The 13,019-nt window shown below is 42.2% G+C and overlaps 1 protein-coding gene across 1 annotated transcript in view; it reads left to right on the forward strand.

Moving 5' to 3' along the window:
- Positions 1-13,019, forward strand: part of cntnap2a (contactin associated protein 2a) — a 274,377-nt gene that overhangs the window by 175,822 nt on the left and 85,536 nt on the right. Inside the window, exons 12-15 of the mRNA XM_046371619.1 lie at positions 3,198-3,304; positions 5,752-5,871; positions 6,776-6,891; positions 8,498-8,582. Coding sequence (XP_046227575.1) covers positions 3,198-3,304; positions 5,752-5,871; positions 6,776-6,891; positions 8,498-8,582 — 428 coding nt within the window. The remainder of the gene's footprint in view (positions 1-3,197; positions 3,305-5,751; positions 5,872-6,775; positions 6,892-8,497; positions 8,583-13,019) is intronic.

Below are 13,019 nucleotides of genomic sequence, written 5' to 3' on the forward strand. Positions count from 1 at the left end.
GCCGACCTTGTGCTGATTGGAACAGCATTTTCCTTGAACTGAGCGATTTGTTTTCAGGTCAGGTTTGTCGATAACACTTACCTTCATCAATACCCTGGCCAGCGAAGTAGACACCAACTGCCACTGCTTGATTTAGGTCAATTTTCTCCTTACTTCAACAGAGGTCTGACTTGCTCAAATACTTAAACCACAACAGAGAAAACAATACTATGAGAGCACCAGTGAAAACCAGAGTGGTAAAGTTGTAGCCCGGAAAACTAAAACAATGATGTAACAGAGGCAAAAATGCTCCATAGAGCTTAGGAAAACTGCAGAGTTGAGTGATGATTCTCTGTGGGTGAGTCCCTCTGTATTACATATATTTATTTGATCCGTTGTTAGTTTTAAGGTATTCGTTCTAGCAATTTCAGATAAAAAAGCTTTGTTATGCCAGCCCAGCTTCAAGCTTTGTTTTTATCTGTTTTATGAAAACTTTTATTTTAGCCATTTTTTTAAAGTTATATTTCAATGAAGACCTCACATTTGGATACGTTTTCATGCCTGTGTTTAGTTTATGGAATTGCAACCTTTTGTTATAATTTGTTTTTCATTTGCAATACTATTGTGAGGTAATGTAGTATGAAATCATTATCATTACTGCAGATTGTGGTGCATTAGCACAGCTGATATTTGCTAGCAACAGACTGACTGTGGGCAGGTTTGTAGAATAAACTCTTGCGAAGCTCCTAAGATGTCCACAACAGTTTCTTAACCTTGCTGCTTGCACTACTGCACATCTCTATTACTTCAAATGTTGTGTATCAGTCCTGCAGTACTTGAGGTTGGTCCTGTCCTGCCATGGAAGATGAATGGGTGCAGTGTTACCATCTAACTAATCAGAATGTCTTTGAAGGCAGTTCAATAGCCCTGTCTGACCTCCTTTTGATCAATGCCGTTCCACTATGGGATTCTGTTTAGTCTGGGAAGCAGCAAAACACACACACACACACCACGCACACACACACACACACACACACACACACGAGCAGGCACAGTGTGATGATGACACACACAAGACTATGTACATGCAAATTCCAATTTTCCAATGTCACTGTTATTGAATAAGGGCACCACAACATCACATGCACATAAAAGCATACACACACTCCAGAGGTGCCTCATTGTCTTCACAGATTTTCCCTTTTTCTCATGCGAAACCCAGGGCACACACTCAGTGTACTTCAGTGCTTCAGTTCATTGTGCCTACTGAGCATAATGTCTTTTGTGATTGTTGGTGTTCATCAGCTGTAGTCCTCTGTAAAGGCACAGTTCCATTTTGTCTGCGCCTGTCAGCCTGTTGAAGCTACATCATATCAAGGCACACTTGGATCACAAGCATATTTCATTTGAGCTACATGCAATAGCACGTTGAGAAAGTCAAGGTTTAATATGACTTGTGCGGAGGAATCTTCTTCAGGCTATAAGTAAGCTGACAGTGTTTCCCCCCACGTCACTCTTGGGATTAATTTTAAACCTAGAAATCTCAGGTCATGGCCTGTCTCTTACAGAGCAACAGTTCAACTCAGTGTCTACCGGGGATGATGAGTTAAGGCAGTTATCCTGATAAGGCTGCCTCTGACTCTGTGGACAACCAAGGACTCTTCAGACCCTTACAGACAGACTGTCCTCTAGATTGTGTTAAATTTGACCTGAGGGTTACCCAACATGACTTAGGATAAATTAGGTAAGCATAGTGTCTTGTTGAGACTCCAAGACCCAGTAGAATTTGTGCACATGTATACATGAGTAAAGGCTATGTGGACTCTCGGTTAGTTCTCTGGGTTTAGTAGTTAAATAGTCTCCACTCAGGAACTGGTCTTCAGTAAGTGGAATTGGTGTTCTTCTGTGAAAGACAACCTGTCTCCTTAACCTTCTTCAGTAACAAGTTATCCCAGCCACCAAGATTTCCATCACAATTTGACTACTACTACTGTTCACTGTTAGCTACATCTCTCTCTCTCTCATTCTAGACAAGCACTACTGTTTATGTGCATGCACACATAGTTACAGTACACATACAGTATATTGCATTAATTAAACACACATGTATTTCATTCCTTTGTTGCTATGACATGTGCTTTGTTTCCTCTTCATGCTCTGTTGTCCATCACATAACATGTGAGCGAGCCCACAGTTGCATGTCAGGGTCATATTTACCGGAGGCAAGACAAAAACGATCATCTTTTCTCCCTCCAGAAACAGAACCGTCTCTATGCTGCATAACTGCCCAACTCCCAACATGATGAAAGAAGTGCTGAGCATTTCAAAAGACCCCTGCAGCTCTTATGAGTCAGTGTTTGCTTTTCCTCCAGCTGGCTTTCCTCTTAACATCACTTTGATTCATTCAAATAAGCAGACACAGATATTTTAATCTCATAACCTGTGCATGAATACATGTGTGCGAGTACGTGCGTGGAAAAGCCAGCTCTGAGGCTGCAGTGCCTGCAGGATCCATCCCCACCAGGCCTGCAGACTGATCAAACAACAGAACTTTAATGTGCTCGGCATTTGAGTTGGTATTCAAATTCCACAATGTCTTAATTCCTAATTCCAGGTTTTGAAAAGTGGATTCTGAATTATAACGATAAATAAGTCCCTCTTTTTCATCTTGAGTAAAATTTTGCAAAATTTTGCATCTTCTGCACAACGTGATTATTTAAATTGTTTTCACATACGCACAATTTTGTTTTCCTGGGTGACACGCTTTTTTTGACTAAAGTATAACAGACTGGTTTATTATAGCTCACAATTGATTCTGATTAACCAGTTATCCCCATCTTGCAGCACTGACATGTTCTTTCAAATGCTCCGTGATGTTTGTTTTACTGGAGTGGTGAATGATATTTCTGTTGTCCAAGAACCTTATGAGATGGTGATGAATGTGGAAGGTATAAGTCGAAACTTCAGGGGCTACCAGGGAAACTGAGCTATGGCTTGTGAAGAACTTTATATTCTAATTTAAAAACTTTACACTGGCCTTATCCCCCAGCTTAAGAATTTATCTGAATCATGCAGGTTGCAGATTGAATAATGTGGCAGCATGTGTTTGTGGGTCTGATCTTTACATACTGTAAACATATGTATAATATGTGTCTTTCTTTTTAATGCATTTCATGCGTGTTAATGTTTAAAGATGTTCTCCCTCATTCTCCCTCCAGGTGCATGCCTAATCACTGTGAACATGGCGGCCGGTGTAAACAGACGTGGGACAGTTTCAGCTGTACCTGCGATGGAACAGGATACACTGGAGCCACCTGCCACACTTGTAAGTATATGAGTGTGTGTATGCAGTCGTGCATTCTTGCCCATCTGTGTTCTTTGTCTCTCACTGTTTCTCGTGCGTCTGTTTGATTTGGCCTGCTTCTGTTCGCTTTTGAGTGATTAAGCTGTTTCTCCTTCCAAAGACACAATCCTCAGCAGAGGGACAGATGAACTTTTGAAGTGTTTACAGGCCAGGCCTTTTCTGACTGCCTGGTGTGTTTTGTTCCGGTCTGAGAGGAGGCAACCCAGCCAAAAGCACCAGCACACAAAGAGAACAGAGTCAGAGAGAAAAAGGCGAAGGGGGTTTTTCTAAAGGCTTAAATTTTTGAGAAGGCCATCCCTCCTCCCAAATGCCACAAATATTGTTCTTTTTAAGAGAGGATGAAAAAGAAATGTTTTGCCAATATTGTGTATTTTCAACTAAAAACAACAGATTTAGAATAAATGAACTGTGAGAAATTCAGAAGAATAGAGTGAGAGGAAAAGACATTATGGCACCACAGAGGCACAGAGTAGTTTGAATAACATCACAAAAGAATAAAGCATAGGCAGTACAACACAGAAATGCAGATTTATAGTGAGAGATGTGTGATCACATATCTCTCACTCTGTGCTTGTCAATATTTATGAAGGACTAATTCCCTAATAAGAGACAGACGGAGGCACAACAGTAAGCTGGAGGTTAGGGTGTCTGGTTTCTGACTGGGAAGTCGGCAGTTGAATCTGGGGACCAACCGTTGGTAGTCAGACTGAATGTGCTTCAACGTGTTTCCTTAGAGGAAATTTTCAGTGTTGATTGGTAGACGGTTGTGGGTGTGAAACAGGACAGGTATTGTGATGTGTTCAGTGTTTTCTTTGGCCTGAAAGAGGATAAAATAAAAAAGAAAGACAAATTAAGAACTGTGTTTTGAGTCTGAGAGTGATAAATGTGATGTTTATGGAGGTAAAACATTGCTTTAAAGGGTCACTCCACCAATTAGGGGTGTGAGGGAATATGTGAACTTTTAACAAGCAGAAAGAGACAGTAATGAGTTACAGAAAGTCACAGAAAAATGTTAGTGTTTGCACTGTTGTTTGAGCAAAACAGCCAATTTGAAGACATGATCTAGTACTTTGGGAAATCATTTTTATGATATTTTATTCCAAAGGTAAATTTGCCAAGTCAATGCCAACTCATTACCTCCAGTGCAACTTTCCCCGCTGGCTTTTGAATCTTTCTGTGGTGTCCCACCCCACTGAATCAGTCCCACAAGAAATACTGGTTATTCAACTTCCATGATGTTATAGCCTTCAACCACTGGCTTTGAACCAGAAGTGATGCCTCAACAGCTCTGCAGAGTCCTGTGCAGATCCTTGTTAGATAGATCAGCAGGGTCAGGGCAAGCAACTGCAACACTACACTCCTGAATGAGAAGAGGGATATCAAAGAGAGAAATACAATAATCGAGTAGTCAGAGGATGTAACGAAGGAGAAGAAGAAAGATCAGAAAGAACAGGCATTAAAAAACAGCAACAGTAATGTAGAGCTAAGACTAGGCAAACTAAGAGAAAGGAATAAAAGAGATGGGGTTTTTTTTACTTTTTCAACTCTGTGTTAGGCCTGTGAACAGTCCACAGTCAAGAAGGTTTCACTCCAAGTTGTTCTTTAACATTGGTCTTTGAAGTGTAATTCTTGCTCTCCTCCCTTCTCTGTCTGTCTGTGTGCAGATCAACACAAACACAACATCAATATGTTGTCAGATAGATTGCTAGAGTGTGTGGGACAAGACACCATTACTTGACAGGAGCTGAATGGAGACTGGCAACCACATGAAATTGCCTTCTGGAAGCAAGGGGAAAAGGAAGCTGCGGACATTTGTGTGCTATTTTAGATCCATTTTGCAAATTAATTAATCGTCAGTCGATTACATAACAAAGATTAAAGTCTGTGTATGTTAAGACAGAGTTAAGACAAATACAGGCTATCCAGGAGGAGGTGTATCATCCTTACTGTCATACTGTGGGCAGCTTATGGTAATAATGTCATGACTTACACTGTGATTCCTAACCCTAAGCACAATCATTGTAGTGACCTCTTGTCCAGCGCCACCTACAGGACAGAGAATGAGAATGACTGCCATGCACACTTTCATGTGTAGCAGGGGATCAAACCCTCTGATTTCAGGTATAACCATAGCCTTAATGCTGCCACCACTCTAAAGCCAATCGCAGCACATCAGCATACATCTCAACACAACAACATGACTCGACGTGCTTCACCGTTCACTGTTGTTATTTGTTGTCAACGACAGGTTTTTATTGGAAACTGTAACAACAAATTTTTGATTAAAATTTGTTATTTTCACATAATAAACAGCAAATAACCTCAGAGTCTCTGGACCGTCAGTCTTCTTCGCTCCTCCATCTGCTCATTTCCTATCTTATTTCTCTTCTCCCATGTCCCACCCCCAGCTATCTACGAGCCATCATGTGAGGCCTATAAGCACCTGGGCAAGTCATCGGACACCTACTGGATCGATCCTGATGGCAGCGGACCCCTTGGCCCCTTCAAAGTGAACTGCAACATGACAGGTGTGTGTTTCTCTTCAGTGTCTGTGAATTCGTCTACGGTGCATCTGTGTGTGTGTGTGTGTGTCCACATCTCCCTAGTCTGTCTAGACGCAGTGACCTGTAAGGGGAGGAGTCTCCAGCCCTCCTCATTTTTAACCTCAGACAGCAGCCCTCTTAACCTGCTATACATGGGGTTTCTATGACAACACGGTCACAGCTATTGATATTTAACTCTCAGGAAGCAGCAGACACACAGATACGCTCATACGCGCACACACACACCCACACATGCACACCACAAACACATATTAAATGTTTTGCAAACCTAAGAGTGCTCCAGTGGTCTGTGACACACATATCCATACGCACACACACACACACACACACACACACACACACACACACTCACACACACTCACACATACACACTCATTCAGTGGAATAAGAAAATCGCCTGGAACAGCAGAGCACGCAGGCAGAGCAAAGGCGAGACTTTTAATGAAATGTCACTGCACTCCACTGGCTAGCCCCTTAGTCACGCTGAATAGCACACTCACACACACCTCAGAAATTCTTCTTCAGCACATACACACACCTCAGAGACCTGAATTACACACACATTCCCTGACTGACAGTGTGAATGAACAGGGAGAAGTCTGAGTGACTGGCTCATGCTATAACAGCACCGAAGTGTCTATTAAAGCTTGGAGTCTCAGAGCTGTAACTTAGATTACACAGAAAGAACTTCACTGCCATGACAGCTAAACTGGAGACTTTTGTGTGTGTGTGTGTGTGTGTGGATACATCAGCATGTGGGTGAATCTACTGTTTGTGTAAACTAATAATCTATTACATCTGACTGGTTTGTTGCGGCTGGAGAATTATGCTTGACGCACTAACATGTTATCCATGTTTGTGTGTGTAGAGGACAAAGTGTGGACAACAGTTATGAACAACCTGCCACCCAAAACCGTAGTGACTGGCTCCAGCAGAGAGAGACGCACCGTTTTGCAGGTTAACTACAGTGCCTCTATGGACCAGGTAACACACACACAGCCCACATACACACATTCAGTGCGTAAATGATCTTTTGATTATAACAAATGCATTATTAAAAAGGAGAATATTTTGAAGTGAAACAGGGTTTTCATGTATCACATATTTAGGGTTATGCTCATACATTTTCATCCTCATGTGAAGGACAAGGAGCACAAGAATTTTTCTTTGACTGCTTTCAGTTTTTGCCAGCAATGTTACTTACACAAGGCAGGTCTCCTCAACAAGGTCGCAACAACATCAGTTTCCAGCACAGCTTTTGGTTGAATTTTGTGGCCGTCTTCTCCTACACTTCAACTATATCAGGCTGCCTTCTCGGCTGTTTGTTGATCAAAAACTTCACCAGAAAGAAATCACTCTTTAACAGACTCCTGGAGGTCTGTCACAGTGCTCCACAATGGACAGTACAAGCATTTATGTGTGAATATTTCACAATAAAATAGATGAAAGATGACCAGTTACTCCTAATTTTCTGCCACTTTGTGTTAAATTATACTGCTGTTTTTTGGAAACTTGACTAGTTTAGGTTATAGTTTTCTGTATCCTAAGCCTGAGCAAGGTAATGCATGGATATCCTCCTCCTACATTTATACACCTACTCCAGCAGTCGTGCAGCGTACAAATCCCCTCTTTGTTGGAGTCGGCATCTTGAACCCCCAGAGAGTGGTCCACAGCAGCGATAACACCTTTATTACTGTCAAAATGGTGACCACTGAGCTCCCTCCTCATCTCCGGGAAGAGGCAGTAGTCTAAGAGTGCCATCCTCCCCTGCTGTTGCCACCGTGTCTTAGGGTGATAAGGCTTGGGAGTGAGGTAGCAGATGACTGCACAAATGCAGATGTCGTTCGTTTCCTCGGACATTGCTGACTGGCAATTCTCGATTACCCAAAAGAGAAATACCACAATTTATTAACTTTAATCTTTCTGCCTGAACACATGCATGGAAATGGAGTAATATAACTTATATTCTTCTACCTTAGGCCACTGACTCAATCAATCACCCCTTGTATGCTATAAACCAGGATGATTTCTTTGACCAGATCACACACTCTACTGCATGTGACTGTGAAATGCTGTAATTCAACCTCACACTGCAGCCTTCTACTGATACAGTCTTTCTTCTTTTCAAATTCACAATGATAATGTAACATAATAAGCATTTCACCTCAAGTCTGTGCTGCTTGTCTGCTGCGACTTTGCTACATACAGATCTTTAAGGTGAGTGCCTGTAGATTGCAGCTGTCACTCACACTCAAAAGTGTGTGGATTTTACAGGTTTCAACACTCCAGTACAGACTGACAGTAATTTTTACCTTCAATGTGTACAAGACCACTTTTTTGTCCATAAGATAACAGGGTTTAAGTGCCATGTTCTTCCCGTAATTATGCCCCCCTCCCTCCTCTTCCTAATTTGTATGGATCACTTGTTCCATTTCCAGCTTCTCTAAATCACTGGAAGCTAAATTAAAACATTACAGCGCACTTTGCTTCATTTTGCTGCTCAATAATTTGTTTTTACTTGAAATTAACCTGTCTGGCTGAGTGAGATGAAATGAAATGAATGAATACATGTCTGTGCTTGTGTTTCCAGGTGACAGCCATCACCACCAGTGCAGAATACTGTGAGCAGCAAATCGCCTACAGCTGTCGCATGTCCAGACTGCTCAACACTCCAGGTAAGGGCTGAGGATCTTTATCCCCCACTGACTCAAACACAAGTACGCAGCACTGACACAGACAGGATGTTCTTTCTGTCACGTTGTCAGAATTTGATGGGAAATTTATATTATCTACAGAGTTGCTATACACAGCCAAATCTAAAGAGCCTCAGAAGAAAAAAATGCTGCACATACCTGATGAAGCTCAACATGTAGATGAAGTAGTATTTGATTGTATCCTCTCAGGGTTTAGGGAGTGACTCGGCTGTTCTTCAGGCTAAATTTAGGGAATTGACTTGTAAACAGATTGACTGGACACTGTACTCGATTCTCAGCGTGTGAGAGAAGAAAGAATTGACTGCAGCTCAGAGACCTGTTGCTGATCACGTCAGGTCTGTTGGGGTTTGTGACAAAGACAGAGACCACCAAAGAGCCGCTCCTGTGGCAGCTTTTGGCTTCAGGAGCAAGGCAGAAGTCCCATGACTACTTGGACGAAGAGAAGAAAGATGCTGCCTTGAAGAGAAAGGCCCTCACAGATGAGCTGGATGATATGAAAAAGAACAGGGGGAGGATGGAGGATGAAATCTGTGCTTGAATATGTTAAGAAAGCAGAAACTACAAGTAAACAGACCTGCAACACCAAATTCAACAGACACTTCACAAAATGTATGGAGCTGTAAAACTGTTCCAGTGAGTTTTTGTAGCTTAGCACCTTACTGAGACACTCATGTTGGTTTTTCCATTGAATTTGTCACTCATCGGCATATTTGAACTGTTGCCTTCCTCCTGTCTTTGCCCAGCACTAGAGCTACAGATGATAGTATTGAAACAGACCAGAGGAAGTGAGTTGTGGCCTGGCTGGGCTCATTCTGAGTAGATTAACTTGGATTACATTCATTTGAATTAGACTTGTTTGAACTCAGTCTTACGGCTGTAATGCACTTGGGTCTGATTGGTTTTGTGTCAGTATGGTTTGTATTAGTTAGGCCGGTTTGTGAAGTGGTTGAGTTGTGTTAGGTTTTTGTCCTGGATTAGACACGTTTGCTTTGTGTTGTGTGTGTTGTGGCAGGGTTTAGTGGATTTTCAACACAGTTTTAAATAGTTTTTATGCAGAAGAGCAGAGAGGAAGGCTTGCAGCTGTGTTTTGCTCTTGTTTTGCTCAGTCTGTGTCAACGCTTGGTATTTAGTCTAATATTTTGTTTAAAATGTGTGTGTGCCTGTGCATAGTATATTCACAGTGCTGTGTGTGTTTTTTTTTTACTTTGAGAATAACAAGCTTGCTGTCATTGTCAGAACCGTTTTCTGTCATTTTCTTCTGTTTCCTCTGGCCAGCACACACACACACGCACACACACATACACACACATACTCATAGATGCATGCTCACAAAGTCCCACCTTAGGGAGAGCTTCATAAAGACAAGACACTCCTGGCAATTAGAGCGAGTGAGAGGAGATGGAAAGAGGGTGCGGGAGGGAGAGAGGACCGGAGCTTTGTTAGATGTATTCCAGTGTGTGTATGTGTGTGTGTGTGTGTGTGTGTGTGTGTGTGTGTGTGTGTGTGTGTGTGTGTGTGTGTGTGTGCACGCATGTGTGTATATGGTCTTTGATTGACTGAGTAGAAATAAAGCAATAGGTGCTTAGTATTAGTTGGGTATTAGTGCAGCAGACCGAAACTTTGCCATTAACCTCCACTGCACTAAGAGATGGCACCTATACACCTAAAGGCCTAATGTGCGCATACACACACAAATCCACACCCTTCATTAATACGCTCTTTTTCTTACACTCAGGCTTGAAATGCTGTTGCGTGAATACATACACACACCCAGTCAGTCAATCGTTCATTAACTAGTTTACTCCTAATTCACTACCCTGCAAGTTAGGGAAATCCAATTACCAGTAGAATGACTGAGAAAGTAGGACCGGGAAAAATCATTTACCCAAAAATATGCTTCATAAATTAGCTGTCACCTTTCATCAAAGTACACTGTCAACAGCATTTTCACTGTGAACCACAGACCCACACATGCTCACATCTACACACACACACAGACACACTCACTACCCCTCCACTTCCTCTTTTTCCCCCATCCAGATCTCATCTATTACACTGGGGCTGGCATTTTAGAGCTAAACGAACCATTAAATGGGAATTATATTCTGCCACCAGTGACACCCCTAATTTGGAACTTGGGCAGTAATTGTCCTAATTGTCTGACCCCTTCCTCACCTCTTTTCATGTATTCTGCCCTTTTGTCATTTTTCTACCACCTCTCATTTACCTGCAAACACATGCACACAGCTTGTCCCTGTCCAGTAATCGTTCATTCACAGGATGGGCTGAGAAAATAATGGGAGAGTTTGATGCTGATGCTTGCAGCAACTACCCCCCCAAAACACACACACACACACACACACACACACACACACACACACACACACGCACGCACACACATGTACACACATGCACTTATACACATTTACAAAAACACAACTCAAAGAGACCCACAAACTCAGGCAATATTTCGTGCCCCCCTCTCCTCCTCCTTTCATCTCATCTCTTCCTCTCTCCACTGCTTCTCGTCATCCTCTGCATCCACATTTATCATATTTATCCATCTCTCTCCATCTATTTTCTCCTCTCACTCCACACTTACCTACCTACGCTCCCTTTGTTCACTCGCTCATCCCATTTAGCATTTAAAGTCTCCATTTTGCCTTTCTCACATTCTTCACCTCCAATTTTACCTCACATTCGTTTCCCCCTTCCTTTTAAAGCCCCCCACCACCACCTCGTCTGTCTGCCCTGCCTTTTCACTCACTCTGTTTTGAACACTATTTCCATTACTGTGTGAATCACGGCTTTTAGAGCGGAATTAACACCCTTCACTAATGATTTAGCATCATTCTTTTCAGTTTAAACAACCTGTAAACACAAAGCTTGCACAAAGACGCAGCACACAGATAAAAACACACCTGTCATTCTCTGACATGCATACTCACAGCCATAGAGGAGCCGGATAAAGTGTAAGCTAAGCTTTGAGAGCGTTAATGAGGACAGTTGCCATGAAAAGTCAAGAATGTCCAATGTACAAAGACAAAGCTTAATATACAAGTTAATATACAAGAATGTCCTTTCTGTATAATACACTATAAATAAAAGTACTAGAACACACCTCTTCATTACTGAATTCAGATGTGGTATGGGGCTGTTTGGGGTTTGGCACGGCCCCTGACTTCCACTGAATGGAAATCATAATGCTTTAGCTTACCAAGACGTTTTGGACAATGCTGCTTCCAACTTTGTGGCAACAGTTGAAGGTTGTTGAAGGCCCTTTTCTATTCCAGCATGACTGTGCCCCAGTGCACAAAGCAAAGCTCCATAAAGACATGGTTGGTTGAGTTTGGTGTGGAAGAACTTGACTGGCCCACACAGAGCCCTGACCTCAACCCCATCCAACACCTTTGGGATGAACTGGAACAAAGACTAGTCGACTGTCGCCTCACAGCAAGAGGGTGTGAGCATGTGTGATTGTCTGTCTTTGTGTGTCAGCCCTGCGATTGACTGGAAACCAGTCCAGGGTGAACACCACCTCTCGCCCGTAGTCAGCTGGGATGAGCTGCAGCCCCCCCGTGACCCTGCGGGTATAGAAAACGGATGGATGGATGGGTGGATGGATTACGATTGTCTACATGTCTAGTTTCCTTCCTGAACAAATCTACTAATTTCCACTGCATGCACACAGACTCGCAGAGCTTTTGTTAACTTGTGAAACACATGTTGTTTCTCTCTGTATTTCCGAGACTTGCCTGAAGCGATTGGTAGAATCATTTAGAGCATCCAGACTAATGGTGAGAGAAATGTTTCCATCAAACAAATGACTTCATTAATCCAGTGAACTGTTCTTTGGCGAGACGCAAGTGTCTAATATGTGCACAATTTAGAGGCGATGCAGAAACACACATTTTCTGCTTAAGTGAAGAAGGTTTGGCTAAATCTGTGGTGCCGTTAAATTAAAACATAGAGGCCGAACCTCACACAACTTTAACTTAATGGCTGGGTGTATTGTCTAACTGTTTTTGTTAAAGATAACCGAGACATCCGATCATGTACTCAGTCAAAATTATTTTGTTCCACCCTGAAATAAAATCACTGATAAAGCTGCATATCCAGCCTTTTTCTCTCTGATGAGCAAAGCTTTTACTTGTCATCAGCACAGCAGCTTCCAGTTAATCTGTGGTGACGTCAAAACATCCCAGTTGTCAGCATCATTTTTTGTCCAGTCCTGTCAAAAGTTACTGGTAAAAATCATTATTAATCATTACTTTTATTTCAGGGTTTCATCCTGTTATGTTGGTATATTTATTGACTGTTAAGATGTTATAGGCCACTAGAAAGGGAACAAAAGTTGGTAATGTAGCTAAAAAGAGTATGTGGATGATCACTCCCTCT

This window comes from Scatophagus argus, chromosome 18 (assembly GCF_020382885.2).
Source record: "Scatophagus argus isolate fScaArg1 chromosome 18, fScaArg1.pri, whole genome shotgun sequence".
Classification (NCBI taxonomy): domain Eukaryota; kingdom Metazoa; phylum Chordata; class Actinopteri; family Scatophagidae; genus Scatophagus; species Scatophagus argus.